This window comes from Girardinichthys multiradiatus, chromosome 2, assembly GCF_021462225.1.
Source record: "Girardinichthys multiradiatus isolate DD_20200921_A chromosome 2, DD_fGirMul_XY1, whole genome shotgun sequence".
NCBI classification, from domain to species: domain Eukaryota; kingdom Metazoa; phylum Chordata; class Actinopteri; order Cyprinodontiformes; family Goodeidae; genus Girardinichthys; species Girardinichthys multiradiatus.
Genome location: NC_061795.1, coordinates 20,456,427 through 20,475,840, shown reverse-complemented (window position 1 = coordinate 20,475,840; position 19,414 = coordinate 20,456,427). Strand labels below are relative to the sequence as shown.

General features: G+C 38.9%; 1 protein-coding gene across 1 annotated transcript; it reads left to right on the top strand.

The window, feature by feature from the left end:
- Positions 1–5,524: 5,524 nt before the first annotated feature.
- On the top strand, positions 5,525–16,196 carry asb13b (ankyrin repeat and SOCS box containing 13b). The gene is made up of 6 exons (XM_047383422.1): positions 5,525–5,736; positions 10,460–10,659; positions 10,748–10,898; positions 11,830–11,964; positions 14,861–15,052; positions 15,144–16,196. The coding sequence occupies exons 1-6, from the start codon at positions 5,694–5,696 to the stop codon at positions 15,290–15,292; spliced, it is 870 nt and encodes a 289-aa protein (XP_047239378.1). The 5' UTR covers positions 5,525–5,693; the 3' UTR covers positions 15,293–16,196.
- The last annotated feature ends 3,218 nt before the right edge of the window (positions 16,197–19,414 follow it).

Genomic DNA, 19,414 nt, shown 5'->3' with positions numbered 1-19,414 from the left:
AAAAGAAAAATACTGTACAGTTATTTAAAATAGCATACTCAGATTAAAGGAAATGTGCAGCTGAGTAGGATAATAAAACAAAGTACAAGATTTGCATGTATATTTGTGCATAAAAAGCAGAAGACTGTTTACAAGAAAAACTTCAAAAACAACAGGAATGGAAACGCTTATTGAGTTTGTTGGGAGCAGTGATGGTTGTAAAGTCTGACAGCTGCTTGGAGTAAGGGTCTGCAATAACACTACTCTGTGCACCTAGGATTTAATTAAAGAATAAAACAACATAACACACACATTAACACATCCTAGTTAAATGGGAATGCAAATGCATACATTGCCCATAATTGTAATATTATGAAAAATAATGATTATACATACATTAAAAAGTTAAAAAGGTTGCTTAGGCCATTTATGTTGTCAATACAACTTTGTTTAACATTTAACCTGTCCATATTGGCGCAATGGATCTCAGTGTATCATTCGATACTGTCAAACACAAATTCTACTTTACATGCTTAAAGTTCTGGCTATTTTTTTCTAGCTTTGCATTAGATTTGTTTTTCTGATCAACTGTCAGACTGGAAATTTTCCATCTGGACAGGACTGGCATATGCTGTTCCACAAGGTTTAAGTCTAGGCCCAGTATGAAATTTTGTCCAGTTGCTGGCATACTTTGATCTATTTAGGAAATTTCCATCCAGATCTACTTGGATAACATCCAGATGCATTTGTCTTTTAGGCCCCACCAGCTGGATAGGCTGTCCTCCCTTGTCCACTGTTTTTTGTTACTGGTTCTCCCACAATTATCACTTTTAAATTGCCATCCCTAACCCTGATCGAAGCTTGAACTAAATTGCATTCTAAAATCACTTTAAAAAAGCTCAACAAGCTGATAAAAATGGCTGGTTCTGTTCTGGGGACTCCTCTGGAACCTCTGGAGATCATTGTGGAAAGACGGATTCTTCATAAAATGAAGAACATTATGGAGAACTCTGAGCATCCTCTTCATGAGACTGTCCTACAACAACAGAGTGTCTTCAGTCAGAGGCTTCTTCAGATCTGCTGTAAGACGGAGCGCTACAGGAGATCCTTCCTGCCCACAGCCATCAGCATCTACAACGGCTCTTTGAGGAAACCTTCATAATATGAGCTACAACAACATTTAATTTCCCTTTGGGATTAATAAAGTATTTTTGAATTGAATTGAATTGAATGGTTTCCCCTACAGATAGAATTAAGCATGCATTGGTGTCATCATGCCTAGATGACTGCTAAGGTCTGTTCACCAGTCTGAACAAATCATTAATTTCACACCCCCAGGTCATTCACTATGCAGCTACTCACAAACTTCACAAACAAACTGAATTTACACACCATTTATGCTCTTTACTCTGTCTTCCAGTCAACTTTAGAATTCAAGTATTCACACTCATTGACTGAGGTCTAAATGTAAGCTTTTAACAAAGGTCACGCCTGCTCATAGCATTCAATCCCAGGCTCAGAATCTGTTGCTTGTTCCTGGTAAGAGGCTAAAAACTAAGGGTTTAGGCGTGGCACAATCCATGTATGGAGGCCTCAGTCCTCAATGCAGGCTGTTGCAGAATCCTCCCCCAATCCTGTTGATGCTTTCTGCACTCCCTTACCCCACTCTTTCCACACCATTTCCTGTCTGATTACTGTCAAAAAATACTTAAAAAAAATAATAAAAGCAACTAGAGCTTAAAAAAACTCTAGTTTAAAAAAAAACAAAAACAAAAAAAACTAAGGGTTTAATTGGTGGATGTAAAACTGAGATTTGGTAAATCTTTGGATGTTTTCACAGTTTTACCTTTTTATTTGTTTTATGTCAAACTTAATTTAACTAAATGTGTAGGTTAGCGCTTTGTGCCTGTGAAAGATGCTTTATAAATAAACTTTACTCATACCTACTTATTACTTTAAACAACAGTAGGTGAAGTCCCCGGTCTCTACAACTGTTTTTGTGGGTCAGACACAGTATTATATATGGTTTTATGTTAAATTCCTATGCCTCCAAGATTTCAAGTGTATTCGACCGGCCAAACTACGTATTTTTAAACCTCATTACCGGAAGTGAGTTCAAATGTGTTACTTGACTGCTGCATACAGTCTCTTACTTCAGTTGTTAGAATTAAGGCACAACATTATAATTTATTAATGTTGACCTGTGGGTATTTTAGCCAAACTTCTCAGTTGTTTTTTGCAAATATTGGTGATTCATTAAGGTCTTATGCCTATACTGCATCAGTAATTCAGAAAAACGTCCTTCAACAATAAGAGACTGATGATATTCTGTAGAGAAAACTGCCATACACTCTTTGATCCACAGTGAGTTAACATCATCACCATGTTAGGAATAACCTTTATTAATATGTTCATAGTTGGTTTTCCCATTTATACTATAGTGAAATAAAATATAATTTCTAATGTTTCCCTTTTGTTACAATAGGATAAGAATGCTCATAGACATACAGTACAAGGATAAATGACCCAAGGTTTGTCATAAGTGACCTGAAGCTGGGGCACTGGGTTTGATAGTGGAGCAACTGGTATAACTGGTTTGATTAGAATGCAGCAGCACACTTGGATTAAGGATGGACACCCGCTACTACACAATCTAACAGATAGACACCACAATGGTGACACATAGTCTACTGATAAACACTGAGGAAGGGCACATCCATTGCATTGAAGTACCAGATATAAAACTACATGTGACCTTCTATCGAGGCTCTTCGTCATGCTCTAACAGACGGTCCGAGACGAGAGCCTCAGCGCTGATCTCTGTAATCATTCCTCTGCCTTAACTTAGATTAAAAAGAGCTAAAAGTTAGAAACTGGTTGAGAGTCGTTCCTTTAAGAGTCTTTAGTTAGAGTGTGTAAGGACCGGTAGGGCTCCGAGGTGTCTGACCGCCAACAGGGGGCGGTAGCTCGAACAACCATGTCGGTTTTCCTGGGTACATCTACTTATGTGTGGAAAATACTTTTCTCACTATGACAGAGATGTTGAACCTCCATATTAATTAACCCTGGATCAGCAGCCTCCTTAAGAGGCAATTGGCTGAGAAGAAGATAAGCTTCAGGAGAAGAAGGCAGAAAGGTATTGTGGTAAAAGGTAAAGGATTGAAAGTAAAGTGAAAAGAGAATTGGTAGGTTTACAGGACAAAGTTGCCAAAGAATATATGGTGAAGGAGTGAAAAAGATCACAAGGTCTGAGACGTAGAGGTGCCAGAGCATCGGAAGCCTGGACAAAGACAGCTGAACCTGCTTTTAATGGTTGATCTCAAGAGGAGATTCAGCATTCTCATTCCCAAGCCTAAACCCCACAACACTTACACCACCCATGGCCTCTCCACTTCCCTGTCACATATCCATATTTATTGGCTGCATTTTTACACCAACTCCCATGCCACAATAAGCCACACTTACCTCTTTTCAACCAAAGGGATTCATGTGGTTTTTATAAAAGGAACTGCCTATTCGATAAACTGTGTACTTGACCAGTTCAAATCTGGTTTTCTGTAGTAGAATTTAGTTTTGGATACATATGCATGTGAAATAAGTTCACTTTTCTTAATGCACTCAATATTTGGAGACTATTTTCAATTAATCTGAGAATCCCAGAGATCCTACTTATTGCTGGCCTATTGTTGGCGCAATAGTCCTAGTACTTCAGAAAATGTGTTAAATGCAAGAAGTCATCAACTATTTCCTGCACAGTTCAACAAGAATCTGTCACCCAAAGACATGCATAATCTTGAAAAAGAAGAAGTCCACTTCCATGGATAATCATTGGACAAGTCATTCTGGAGCAGGTTAAAGGTATTGTGTAACTACACCTGACTCTGATGTGAGAAATGCAGGACTGGAGAAGTCCACACTTTATAGTCGTATCTAGTCAGATGTATATGTTTGCAACAGTTCAGAGCTGCTAGTAACAAAGGCATTGAGGTTAATGTTAGTTGTTCATGTTAGGGGAAGCAAATTCAACTGACTTGTGTAGATATGGGCTGAGGTTTATCACTCCCAGCTAACAGACCTTTGCTTCCTGTCTAAGACTTAGTTGCTCCCACTACTATCCGAAGACTAATAATAAGGCTGACTGGAAAGGAACCTCAGACAAGGAGTGAACAAGCACTGATTTAACTCAGACTGATTTATTATTCAATGTATTATTGATATTCAATGAATTTGAATATTGTGGAAAAGTTCATTTATTTTGGTAAAATTGTTCGAGCCTTTATTTCTGTTGATTATGAGTTTCCTTTTAAAGCTAATGAAAACATGACATTAGAATATTACATCAGACCAATAAAAAACACTTTTAAGACAGAGGTTTGGGCTTAATGAAAAGTATGTTTAATACCTGCTTTAAGGTTGTTATTTTCAGAAGGTACTTTTAATCTGACAAACAAGCTTCTTCGGAAAGCATATTCTAATTTATCAAATATGACTGTCCTCATAGATACATACAAAATGGATACTTAATTCTCTGGTCAATCTGGTATTTAGTATTTTATTGATCAAATAGATGATACCCAAAGAACCATAAGCCAAAGGCTAATTTATTTCAAAGCACTCAAGACCTCTACCTAAATCTGTGGTAACCTGTCTTTTGCAGTAATGATTCCAGGTCTACAGTTATTGGTTGTCAGACTTGACGCTACACGAGAGGTTTGCAGAAAGGTACAGCAGGTACAACAACCTGAAAAACAAGAGCATGCTCTATAATGGTTTAAGGTAGCACTTTAGCCAGAAGTGTTGGTTTACCTGTTGTTTTCCTGCAGAAAAAAAAACCATCAGGGTTTTGGTCAACCATCCAATACCACATGCACAGTGTCTGTTTGGAAATGTGGGTTAATCACACATGATATTGTCACAGCATTAAACAAAAATCTTGCAATTGGATGTTTGCATTTTATTGTATGAACCTACTCAATAGGGAATGAACACAAAACACTCCAGTTACAGATTGCTTCTCCAGAACCCAGAACTTAATTTTACTGAAGCAGTGTGGAATCATCTTCACAGAGAATGGAGAGTTGGCTTTGGACTGAGCTTTGGAATGCCCTCCAAGAAGCATGCTCAGCACAAATGCATTTTCCTTACAAATGTGGTACAATTTAAAAGGAGATGGACAGGCTTTTCATTGGTATGAGACATACTATCAAGAAGCATTATAGCAACAAAGAGAAAATCAACCGTGAGTTTTAGTTGCATGAGTTTACATAGTTCTGTAATAAAGTTAATAGATTTCGGTCTGGGCTGAAGAATAAAGATTTGTTTAAATTATGACAAATGGGCCTATAAAAAAAACAGTGGATCCTTTAAGTGTTATATTTCTATTTCCATTTATTTTATATCCTTTAATTTAATTGTTTTATTTATTTCAAAAATTTTCTCAGCCACATATCAAGCACAGAAGATCCTTTTCCTTTTCCAATGGACCGTATGTTTATGTAACGTCTCAATCCCTGGTCCTCCGCCTACATATCCCAGAATCCCCAGGCATTGTTTATCTAGCCCGCTGCTCTTTCTGAACGGGACAGTGCTCGGCTGGCGGCTGTAATTTGTAATAATGCAGCGCCTACAGGGTTTGTTAATCCTTTATTTCAAAATGAAGAACACTTTCGGCTGAATCTACGCTGAGAGCCGGAGGAGGAGAACGGGAACATGAGATGGAGATAACCCGGACCAGACCGTCGCTGTATGGAGAAATCGGTAAGTAGATTACAGTGTGTGACTAACCTGAGGTACCAGTTTATAAAAAGCTCAGCTAGGTGAACTTGGCAGATACACATTTTATGTTAGCTTGCATTTATTGGCTTGAGTGACTCTTTAAAATGAAGCCACAGGGGAACCCTGGCGTGGTTTCTTAAAGTAGAGACAAATGGAGAGGATGGCTGCCAGTATTAAGCTCGTTAGTTAGGAGAACAGTACGATTTATGGGACAAAACAACTAGATCACTGTAGGGGGTTATGAATCCTATAATCCTAAATCACATCAAATGTGTTAGGGTTATAATATTACTATTACCTGTCTAATAATGGTTTATTATGATGGTTATCGCCAGACAGCGCAGGTGCATACAGCAGTAGTCAGCTGTATGTGCCTTTAAATTCAGATTCTGATCACCACTGGGTCAAAGTTTGAAGTCAGTTCTCTAAAATGTGAGGTTTGTAAAGTTTACAGCTACATTATTTAGCCTTTAAGATGCATAAATGCTTTTATGAGTCATAACCTGTGGTAGTGACTGAAATGGTCCATATGGGTGGTTGCCCAGGGCGGCATTAGAAAAGGTTGGGGCATGAGCACCAGATTTAAAACAATATTGTCTGTCAGGTTCACCCTGAACGATTTTTCGATTGCTTTTAAGAATTTGCACTCAATGGGGAGTATGTGCCTTCTGCTAGCTGCTGAGAATAGGAGGACTTGGTTATGTGAGTGGCGCAGAATTGCACTGAATTTTATCCCGTACCAGAATCTCAGATGATTTTCTGCATTTTGGTGGGCTGATGGTGCAGCAGAAGAAAGGCCTTGCCCTCCACTGTTCTTAAGGTGTGAAAGTTCTCTCTGCCAGCTTGTCTTTATGGACTCCATATGGGCTATTCTCAGCTGGGAGGGTTAAAAAGTGGGTCTGGGCTCACAATAGGCTTCTCGTAAGGGATTCACTTGGTTTGACTATACATACAACCAATATCAGCAAAAGCAGCTTGATATCCCCTATGTACAGGTCCTTCTCAAAATATTAGCATATTGTGATAAAGTTCATTATTTTCCATAATGTCATGATGAAAATTTAACATTCATATATTTTAGATTCATTGCACACTAACTGAAATATTTCAGGTCTTTTATTGTCTTAATACGGATGATTTTGGCATACAGCTCATGAAAACCCAAAATTCCTATCTCACAAAATTAGCATATTATTAAAAGGGTCTCTAAACGAGCTATGAACCTAATCATCTGAATCAACGAGTTAACTCTAAACACCTGCAAAAGATTCCTGAGGCCTTTAAAACTCTCAGCCTGGTTCATCACTCAAAACCCCAATCATGGGTAAGACGGCCGACCTGACTGCTGTCCAGAAGGCCACTATTGACACCCTCAAGCAAGAGGGTAAGACACAGAAAGAAATTTCTGAACGAATAGGCTGTTCCCAGAGTGCTGTATCAAGGCACCTCAGTGGGAAGTCTGTGGGAAGGAAAAAGTGTGGCAGAAAACGCTGCACAACGAGAAGAGGTGACTTGTCCCTGAGGAAGATTGTGGAGAAGGGCCGATTCCAGACCTTGGGGGACCTGCGGAAGCAGTGGACTGAGTCTGGAGTAGAAACATCCAGAGCCACCGTGCACAGGCGTGTGCAGGAAATGGGCTACAGGTGCCGCATTCCCCAGACCTGGGCTACAGAGAAGCAGCACTGGACTGTTGCTCAGTGGTCCAAAGTACTTTTTTCAGATGAAAGCAAATTCTGCATGTCATTCAGAAATCAAGGTGCCAGAGTCTGGAGGAAGACTGGGGAGAAGGAAATGCCAAAATGCCAGAAGTCCAGTGTCAAGTACCCACAGTCAGTGATGGTCTGGGGTGCCGTGTCAGCTGCTGGTGTTGGTCCACTGTGTTTTATCAAGGGCAGGGTCAATGCAGCTAGCTATCAGGAGATTTTGGAGCACTTCATGCTTCCATCTGCTGAAAAGCTTTATGGAGATGAAGATTTCATTTTTCAGCACGACCTGGCACCTGCTCACAGTGCCAAAACCACTGGTAAATGGTTTACTGACCATGGTATCACTGTGCTCAATTGGCCTGCCAACTCTCCTGACCTGAACCCCATAGAGAATCTGTGGGATATTGTGAAGAGAACGTTGAGAGACTCAAGACCCAACACTCTGGATGAGCTAAAGGCCGCTATCGAAGCATCCTGGGCCTCCATAAGACCTCAGCAGTGCCACAGGCTGATTGCCTCCATGCCACGCCGCATTGAAGCAGTCATTTCTGCCAAAGGATTCCCGACCAAGTATTGAGTGCATAACTGTACATGATTATTTGAAAGTTGACGTTTTTTGTATTAAAAACACTTTTCTTTTATTGGTCGGATGAAATATGCTAATTTTGTGAGATAGGAATTTTGGGTTTTCATGAGCTGTATGCCAAAATCATCCGTATTAAGACAATAAAAGACCTGAAATATTTCAGTTAGTGTGCAATGAATCTAAAATATATGAATTGTTAAATTTTCATCATTACATTATGGAAAATAATGAACTTTATCACAATATGCTAATATTTTGAGAAGGACCTGTAGGTCCCAGGTGGGTCTTGAATCTTGAAAATTGGCCTCACATGTAAATGTTGCATGGGTCCCTTTACTTTTTTCTACCTTGCAGTTTAACCCTACCGTAATCATCAAGGAAATGTAAATATTGCCTCCAGTATACAGCCCCCTTCACATTTATTGGCCCCTCTGGTAAAGATGTGTAAAAAGATCGAAGATAAAGTCCTATTTTATTGCAGTTATATACCATGTTTAGAAATATTTATTGTAAAAAAAGTCCCTGGTGTCTCACAAATTGGCCACCCTACCAAATCATACAGAATAAATCTAACGGAAACTGTTTTTAAAAAGTTATTCTTTACTGTTTGAACTTGATCTATGTCTATGAACTCCTGTCTCTCTGTAGTGTAAATATGACCCATTGCTCTTAGCTACTCTTCAAAATGGAAAAGACAGAACAAAATTCTTCAAGGAAGGCAGATGTATGTTGAGCTCCACAAATGAAAAGATGGTAAAAAGAAAAAAGTTAGTTTACTAAGACAAAAAGAAAAAAGAAAACACCAAAACGAGATATTTTAAATCCACAACTAAGAAAACCCTGTCATTTAAGGATCTTAATGAAGATGAAGGTATCTGGCCCTTTTTTAATAAAAGTAAGTAAGCAAACGAGATTTTTATAACACCTCTCACAAAACAAATTATGAAATACAAACAACGCAATAGGAGAATGAAAATGAAATTAAAATATAAAAATGAAAAGGACAAAGAATAACAGTATATCATATAAAAACTGAAAACTTGTCTGAATAAAACAAGTCTTCTAAAAGGAATCAGCATAGTAGTCATAATATTTCATCAGTCTAAAACCCTCATGTATCGATGTAATGTGATGTTTCAGTCGTGGTTTTCTCTGAGTTTCAAGCCCCTGAGATCAGTTATAGCAACAATTTTACAATCTCTGAATACGGAGGTTAGACCTTTTTTCTATATCATTGTGTTTATAGGGCTGCACGGTGGCGCAGTTGGTAGCACTGTTGCCTTGCAGCAAAAAGGTCCTGGGTTCAATTCCTGGCCAGGGATCTTTCTGCATGGAGTTTGCATGTTCTCCCCGTGCATGCGTGGGTTCTCACCAGGTACTCTGGTTTCCTCCCACAGTCCAAAGACATGCCTGTTAGGTTAATTGGTCTCTCTAAATTGCCCTTAGGTGTATGAATGAGTGTGTGCATGGTTGTGTGTTGCCCTGTGATGGAATGGCGACCTGTCCAGGGTGTACCCTGCCTCTCGCCTAGACTGCTGGAGATAGGCACCAGCTCCCCTGCGACCCACTATGGAATAAGTGGCAGGAAATGACTGACTGTGTTTATATAGTCCAGTACATGATTGTATTATATTTACATTTTTACATATATCCTCTGTGCTCATGACTAAGCCTATCCAGCAACTGTAGCTTAGATTTTGATGTTTAACTTTGTTGTTGCTGAAGAATCAAACAGCTCAAAATGAAACCTTGATGCTGCAAGATTATGCAATAAATGAGCCAGACTTAGATTCCTGCAGTGTGCAACCCCTGTTTAGAAAATAAAAATAATTACTTGGGTAACGTTGCACGTATAGTTAGAGGAATATTTAACATTTTAAACAGAAATGTGACAAACAAAGGCTGGACGATGATCTATGTTTGTCTTTGCACTATTCATCGGGAGAATTTTGATAAGGGACTTAAAATAATCATCCAAAGTTTGCTGAAGAGATCTGGAGGAAAGAGGGGTGTCTTGGAATCATCAAGACTACAGAACAAACAATGGATCCTGTCAACACGCATACTGATTGTGTAGGTCAGGTGAGACCAAGCTTGAGCATTTCAGCAACAAACACTCCAGGTATGTCTAGCATGAAACAAAGGATGAATACATGAACAAACTGCTCATGCCCAATTTTAGGCATAGTGGAGGATCTGTGATGCCATGGGAACCTTGTTAGAGTGCTTAGCAATGTGATATTTTAAGTAATGAATATATCCTAAATGTTTTTGAACTTCTTGCTCAGTGGTACCAATAGGTGTGGAGGACAATGTATATTTATCTGAAAGATGAAGACAGATAGCTGAACACAGCCACCTCAGGAAAGATGAACCAAAGTGCTCAGACTTGTTCTGCTGTTTGCGTCTGCAGCTCATGGCCTCGGATTCTGGACAGACCGGTCAGCAGTGCACGAGGCCGCTGCGCAGGGTCGAGCCCTACAGCTGCAGCAGCTGATTGAGGCGGGTGCGGCCGTAAACATTGTGGCCATGGACTCCATCACCCCGCTGCATGAGGCGTGCATACAGGGTCAAACCCAGTGCGTCAGGCTGCTGCTGGATGCCGGTGCACAAGTAAGGTGGTCTCAATGTGTTGACAGGGGAACGTAGTCACGAAAGTGTCTTTTCTATGTTTACATGTGACTATGGTGCCGTGTTACAGGTGGATGCTCGGAACATTGATTCAAGCACCCCACTGTGTGATGCCTGCGCAGCCGGTAGCTTGGATTGTGTGAAACTGCTGCTGGAGTATGGAGCAACCGTCAATCCTCCACTGTTTACCTTCTCTCCTCTTCATGAGGCATGCATGGGAGGTGCGGGCTTACGCACACAGCTTTGCATGTCCGAAACATACTCAATATATATTCCAGGGCTTCTTTAGAAAATGCTTTTAGAATTAGCAGAACGTTAAGTTGATTCCAGATAGTGTTTTTTGGAGTAAATAAATGGGCGATAATTAACATTAAAAACCGTATTAAACCTTTTAAAAAGTGGCATTTTAATTTACATGGATATTCTGAGGTAAAAAGGACTGGGCTAGCCTAGACATTTCCTCTGGTAGTCTTTGTAAAAATAAACTTTCACCTTTTTCTCTGTTTTAGATTTTTTCTCATGTTCAGCTGATATTGATATAAAATGTATTCAGTTTTTATTGCAGTGGCATAATCTTACAATGAAAAATTTGGAAATATCTTCTTCACTTGATCACTGGTGCCTCGCATTCCTGGCAGTTTTAAATATTTATGTATTTCTTTTCTTATTTTTTGTATATACATTGTACTTTTTCCTTTCTAGTTAATCAGAGTATCTAGGAATTGTTGCATTTAGAAATCAACACCTTCTTGTTTCTCTGGGCTGTATATATGATGTAACTCAGAGGTCTAATCTGAAAGACAAGAGAACATGCTCTTTAAGTAACGCCTGACTCTTGATCTTTATAATTCAGGAAATGGCTGCAAGAAAAAAGCTTCTATCCTAAACTTGACGATTACTACAGTTTGAGAAATATTTAAACTTTCCAACATGCTCAGTGAGGAGGTTGATCTGGGGGGTAGAAGAATCTTCACAACTCACCATTAGAGAACTGCAACGTATTTCTTAGTATCTGATCATGGCACCGTAGAAGAAGATCAAACATTACCATTGGACAATGTGGGATCTTCTTGTTGCGATAATGAAAAGTCAGAACGTTTCCCACTGTTCCACAACATACCCACGTCATAATGATGCCATGTCTCATATCAGGTAACTCAGACTGTGTTCAGCTGATGATTGATCGAGGAGCCTTCATGGAGGCTCATGACTGCCACTACGGAACGCCGCTTCATGTCGCCTGTGCCAGGCAACACTTTGACTGCGCCAAAGTGCTCCTCAATGCAGGTGAGTGAACTTCCCTCCTCCTACCCTCTGCCATTACTTAATTCATGGTTGCAAGAAATTGTACACATTATGCTACATTACAACCACAAACCTCTGTGAAATGTATTGGGATTTTATGACTGACCAATACAAAGTACCTCATGATTGTGCAATGCAAAGAAAGGGATACATGGCACAAATGTGTATGTTGCAGATTAATTCTGTCTCTATTTGTCAAAACTCTGTTGAATAACCTTTTGCTGCGATTACATCTCTTTACTTTGACTCAACCATTTGAACAATGGAATATAGTTTTATCTAAGCCATTATATTGTGGCTCTGATGGTATGTTATGGGTTGCTGTCTAGCTAGAAGCTGGACCTCCCCCTCCGTTTTTTCAGGATTGCCCTTTATTCAGCTCCTTCCATCTTCCCACCAACTTTGACCAACTTCCCTGTCCTTATTAAAGGAAGGCTTTCACCATGTTTCACCAGTTTTCCACCACACAGTCTTGAATGTAGGCCAATAAGCTACTAATAATCAGCTTTTGTCTTATTTGAACTGAGCACCTCCTTCCACATTTTTGCTGGGTCCCTACTTAAGTTGTGGCAAACTGCACAAACAGGACTTCTTATGACGTTTTTTAACAGTGGCTTTCTTTTTGCCAATGTTCGATTAAGGCCTAATTTTTGGAACGCACAACAAATAGTTTTGACAGATTCTCTGACCTGAGCTGTTGATCTCCACAGCTGCTCAAGAGTTACTATGGGCCTCTTGGCTAATGTTCTCCTTTGCCCAGCCTGTCTGTCAATAATTGGGTAGGGGGCGGCGTCACTAGTCACAGGATGCATATTATAACTAATATCTTCAACCGTTAAATTGTTGTACGCTGGGCTTATTGTGTATATGCAATTTGACATTAAGTAGCTATAGCTTACCCTCACACGTCCTCTAGCTTGTACCCTTTAGTTGGATACCGCTCCATGATTTCCTTCTCTCTCCATGGTTAGGGTTAGCTTCGTCTTGCCACTTGCTTCTCTGGCTTCTACGATGGCTGAGTCTGACAATAGCCATAGACTGTGGTGGCATATAAATGCCAAAATCTCTTCAGATTTTTGGCATTTATACTCATGTGCTACTTTGTGTTGGTCTATGACATAAAATCCTAGTTTGTGGGTATAACATGAGTGTGGACAAGTTCAGTTGGTATGACAATTTGAGTATTTGCCAAGCTCTGTATTCAATTCAATTCAATTCAGTTCAGTTTATTTATATACCACCAATTCACAACACATGTCATCTCAAGGCACTTCACAACAGTCAGGTACATACATTCCAAATTAATCCTAACCATTGAACAGTGCAGTCAGATTCAGTTATTAATTCAAATTGGATAAAAAGTTTTTCTATCTAAGGAAACCCAGCAGATTGCATCCAGTCAGTGACTTGCAGCATTCCCTCCTCCTGGATGAGCATGTAGAGACAGTGAACAGTCACTGGCGTTGACTTTGCAGCAATCCCTCATACTGAGCATGCATGTAGCGACAGTGGAGAGGAAAAACTCCCTTTTAACAGGAAGAAACCTCCAGCAGAACCAGGCTCAGTGTGAGCGGCCATCTGCCACGACCGACTGGGGGTTTGAGAGAACAGAGCAGAGACACAAAGAGAACAAAGAAGCACTGATCCAGGAGTACTTTCTATGGAAAGGAAAAGTATATGTTAATGGATGTAGCTCCTTTAGTCGTTTCACCTAGAAAGAAAGAACAGATAAACTCTGAGCCAGTTTTCAAGGTTAGAGTCTGAAATAGAGCACATATAATTAGTTACAGTAAAAGCTCAGTCAATCGCCATGTCTAGGAGAGAGAAAGGGTTCAACACTAAAAGACAGGCCCATGTGGATCATCGGTAGAGGGTGAGCATTAAGTTGTTGCCAGCAGAAGCTTGGATGATGCCCCCCTCCAGGAAGGTGTCACAGGTAGACACAGAGCCAGGCCAGGTGTAGCTTCTAGGAAGAGAAAAGAGAGAGAACAAAGTTAAAAGCTGAAATAACAGCAAATAATGCAAAATTGGAGAGTAGTGTGAGAATGTAGCGAAGAGGGTGAAAGTGGTCATTATGTCCTCCAGCAGCCTAAGCCTATAGCAGCATAACTACAGAGATAGCTCGGGATAACCTAAGCCACTCTAACTATAAGCTTTATCAAAAAGGAAAGTTTTAAGCCAAGCCTTAAAAGTAGACAGTTTGTCGATCTAGAGCCCATTGATGGCCAATGTTATACTAAAAACCACAACGATTTGGTTACCTCTCACTGTCAGATTGACCATAACCATTGGAAAAGAGAAGGGGTCATTCAGGTAGCAGAAATGGAGGGTGTGTTTGCACCTCAACCATAACCGGAGCTGGTTTAGGCTAAACCTGACTCTCCCTTACTCCAACCAACAGGGAGGGAGAAAAGCTCCCTCTCTGATAAACTAAGCCACTCTAACTATAAGCTTTATCAAAAAGGAAAGTTTTAAGCCTAGCCTTAAAAGTAGACAGGGTGTCTGCCTCATGGACCAAAACCAGGAGCTGGTTCCACAGGAGAGGAGCCTGATAACTAAAGGATCTGCCTCCCATTCTCCTTCTAGAGACTCTAGGAATCACCAGGAAACCTGCAGTCTGAGAACAAAGTGCCCTGTTAGGAACATATGGAACAATCAGATCTCTGATGTATGATGGAGCTAGATCATTAAGGGCTTTATATGTGAGGAGGAGAATTTTAAATTCTATTCTGGATTTAACAGGGAGCCAATGAAAGGAAGCTAAAATAGGAGAAATATGATCTCTCTTTTTAATTTTCATCATGTATAACCAGTATACAAACATAAATGCTTGAGACAAACACAAAGTAATTTTATGAAATCTGCTTGCCATTCTAAGGGGCGAATGTGAATGCTTCCAAGCTCCATGAGACGGCTCTTCATCATGCAGCTAAAACTAAGAACACTGATCTAATAGAGCTGCTTGTTGAGTTCGGGGGTAATATTTTTGCTCGAGACAACCTCAACAAGAAGCCCATCCACTACACCAGCGTGGGATCTCCCTCTTACCTCTGCCTCGAGTTGTATGAAAGTACGTGTGCTCACATGAACTGCTCTTTCCTTTAACAGGCCGAGAGCTTTGGCAAATATCAAACATCTGGTGTTTGTTTTTCCTTCCTCAGATACTCCCCTCAGCCTGCAGCAGCTCAGCAGAGTGGCTTGGAGGAGGAGTCTCGGCACAAGAGCACACAAAGTCATTTCGGAGCTGCACTTGCCCAAGAGCATCATCAGATTCCTCTCTCACATGAACCCTCTTGTTGTTGAAATTTGAACACATTTGACAGACTTGAGTTAAAAAACGGTGACATTAAATCTGCTTGTGTTTCTTCAGGATGCAACATGACAGGATGCTTAGAAAAAATATTTAGGACTGCAAAACTGGCCTGATGTATAAAGTTTTGTTGTCTTATAAGGGTTTTTTCTTGCTATGAAAGGCAGGCAGGCTGGACACCTTAATGGATTGCTATTGAACAAGAAAATCTCTTGATTGCAGCAGTATCAAACAAAAGTTTTTTCTTCTTTTGGCAGTTCTAATCTATCTTTCAAGAATGCTTGTTAAATTACACAAGACGTCCACTTACTTGTTACAACAGGCCATATTCCAACTTTAGAGCCATTACTGTTGCCTGGAATCTGGTTTTTCATGTTTCTTGGAACTGCTTTTGACCAAACAGACTAGTCTGACTCACAGCAGCAGGGGCTTTGCACCAGTAGTCAGTTAGGATGGGTGAATACTATGTCTACTTCTGTCATGAATCTGAAATATGTCAACATGATCTTCGCTTGGTGATTATTGGTGTTTTATAGAAACAGTAATGCATACCAATTAATGTTGTGTTGATCACTAGAAAACAATAAAAAGCACTACGGAGTCTTATGTAGAGGACAGCCTTGTGTATTCCACTTTATTTAATAGATATTCCAGCTCAAAATAACAAAGAATTAAGTTTTAATACCGTGAAATATATATGAAGCTCTTCTTAACTGTTGGAAGTTTCATAAAAAACTGTAATGATAAATTGACTCTAAAGGAGATAATTGTTTAATAATTATTAGCATTTTATAATTGTATGTACTTGTACATATTTTGTAACTATTTTATGTAAATATGTAAATATGTAAACCTCTACAAAGTTAATAAATAAAAAATAAATAAATAAAAAGACCAAAATCCATCTATGAATTTTTTCATCTTTTTTGTTACAAGCATGTAAACTGTTATTTAGCAAAACTGACTAAACCTTTTCTTTAAATATTTTTCTTGTCAGAGGAATATCAATTTGAAGCAGTGCCCCTCTGAGAGTACATTTATTACATAGAGCTCTCATTCATTCAGTCTCAGTAGGTTTGTTTTAGATTTACATACAATCTGCATTGAAACCTGAAGAGCAAATATCATATTTCAGTGCGAGCAAACCAAAATCTAGAAAATGTGAATTATAAATAAATCACAATCAGCCTTTAAAATATTTCTTAAATCAGATACTTTTCTGACACAAAACGAGCTTTTGGAGCCAACAAATCAACAAATTTTGTTCTTCCCAAACAAAAAGACATTTCTAACAAAACTGTCAAATAGATGTGTATATGCTTATTAGGAACACAGAACAGTAGGGAGTGAGCTCTCTTACTTTCCTCAATAATCCTAAATGCAGGAAAATATTCGGGAGATTCTTGATAGAGAAGAGGGTGGACTCAGTGCTATGTTCCAAAATTTCCAAAGATTATGACAGAACTCGAATCTTGGCTTCAAGGGAAGAAACAACTCAAGACTAAGGCGTGAGAACAGCACAGTTAATCCCACTGCAACAACAGAAACCTCTTGTAAGTTAAGTTTCTTATATAAGAAAATGTGTTGTTTTATGGGGGTCTTTCCTGTCGTTACAAAATATTTGCTAATGTCCGCAAATGCAATGATTAGATTAACTCAGTGCCATTCTCCCCAGATTCCCTGCATGTTTGGCCAAACAATTAGCTGCAGCATTGGCTTGTTTTACCCAGTGCCTGGGCCAAATGAATGAGAGATTATATACACACATCAAAATCTTAAGACCAGCAAGAAAATTGCAAGAATTTGCTTTTTGTTCTATTGGATAAAGCGCCACAATGCTAAATAAACAAATGGAACAAGGCAATTGTATTTAAAACAACAATTTAACTGAAATAGGCTGTTTATCAGCTGATTAAAAGTTTGGAATGTAACAATATTTTGAGTGGCACAAAATACAGTGTCCTCAGGATAATGTTTTAACATCTTCACTGTGTAGTTAAGGTAAACCATCACAACCAAAACATGAACTGATTATGTGTAGAAAAGTGAGATTTTTAGCCATTTCCACTCACAGCGGGAATGTTTTACAATAACCACTCTGCGACTCACTAATAAAACGTCTTCTGGCAACACAGTTGTTGGGAAAACAGGACAACACTAGTGTGCCGATCAGAACAAGAGCAGAAATCCTAACAAATATTTACCAGAATGCTGCCAAAATGTTCATATTTTGAATTGTATTGTTTCTCACTAACAGTCATTTATCACCGTGGAGTATTAGAAGTACATTGGGCTCCCAACAGACCACATTTAAATTCCCAGGCTGGGTGGCAGTCTTTTAGGTCTCCAAATTATTGCTCTGAGACATTTCTCTTTAACCACCATATAAATCTCTTTATGAACTCCCTCCAGAGGTGAAGACTCTGCTCTTTCTACTTGTGACCATTGAGTTATGTATTGGTGTCTGAATTCGGTTTACCAATGGCAACGTTTAAGTTGTTTTTTTGCTTACATGTTTCCTATTTGTTTGGACATTAAAATGACTATAACTTTCCCATCACAACTGAGATGGAAAGGTTGTAAAAATAATGATTTAGGTAAGGCCCTTATAGGTAAAAATACTGAAATATACTGTAAATACTGTGTAAACTTTATAAAACATAGGTAGATATATTCTAGAAAAGAAAAACATGAAAATTATGTAATATTAAGCACCACTACTTAGAACCTATCAGTTTATGTCAGCTGAATAAGCCAGTGAATGAAATGACCAGAAAATCAACTCATGTAATATTTGTCTGCTTCCTCCCAATCTGAGTATCTGGAGTCAGTTTTTTACATAGGATGTATATTATCTAAAAGTGCAAAACACGTAAAAAAAAACTCATTTAAAACTCAATACTTAAAAGAGATCCGTCAGTTTGGCTTAAAATAACAGGATTAGCCAATCCCAATCTGATTAATTTTGCTTTCAAATTATAATTAAACACATTCCTGAAAAAGGTCCCTGGGAAAGCTGATAAAGTGTAATGAAATAAATTTTATAGGGTTCCTGTTTTATATAAAAATTCCATATATATATATCAAAGCTCAAATATTTCTACTGTGGTCAGGCTTTATATACAGAACCATTGCAATGCATGCTGGAAAAACTGATAATTGATGGAGAAATGGGTGAACAAACAGGTTGGACAGATGAGCTGATAGATGGAAAGACGTATGGTTGATGGATAAAACATTTAGAGGGGAATAATGAAGAGAAAAATCCTCTATACTGCTTCTTATCCAGAACAGGAAAATACTTCAGCCACATTCCAGACTTTCCCAGACTGCATAACAACCCTGAATTTAGATAGAGAAATTACACAATATGACCCTGACATTTTTTCTCCTCTATCCCAACATCTTTGATACATTCAATAGCAAAATATGGGACGTCTTTTAAACAATTATGCCCAGTTCCTCATGTTCAATTATCCATACATAATCGGAAAAAAACTCAATTAAATGAAATAAAATCACCAATATATAGACAACAGATTAAAACCTGCCTTTTCAACTGACTTTAAAATGATTCAGAAAGTCAGGCCACTCAGATGTCTGCCTTTACTTTCTGAGGTCTGAGTTTTGAAAGAGGGTTTTAGTGAGACTGTTGTTAATCGTAGAGTTGAAGCCACACCATCTACATGTCAAGCAGTTGTCACTTTGCAATAGTCTTCCCAATGTTTAGGAGCAAAAAAGTGACGAGTTTGGTGTTGTCGCTATAGTGGGATTATTGAGAAAGTAAAAATAGGCATCATATGTCAGACTTCGGGGTTGGAGAGGTTCTGAATTTTATTGGAGAAGTTGGTTGAAGTTTAGAGATACTATCTGGTCACTGTGATGAAGCAATCCATCAACAGAAATAATCTCATTTCCTCTGAGCTGAAGGGGAACTGAGGAGGAAGTCCTTTTGTGATGTTTGCCCACAACCTGCTGTTTCTCGTGTAGGTTTGCTTATTTTATTCAGTAATAGTATGCGAGAATCAGATTTCTTTCATGGTTTTAAGGCAAATAATAAGATTGTGTATGCCAAATGATCCATTAACTAGACAATGATCAGTTTTACAATGCAAACAAACA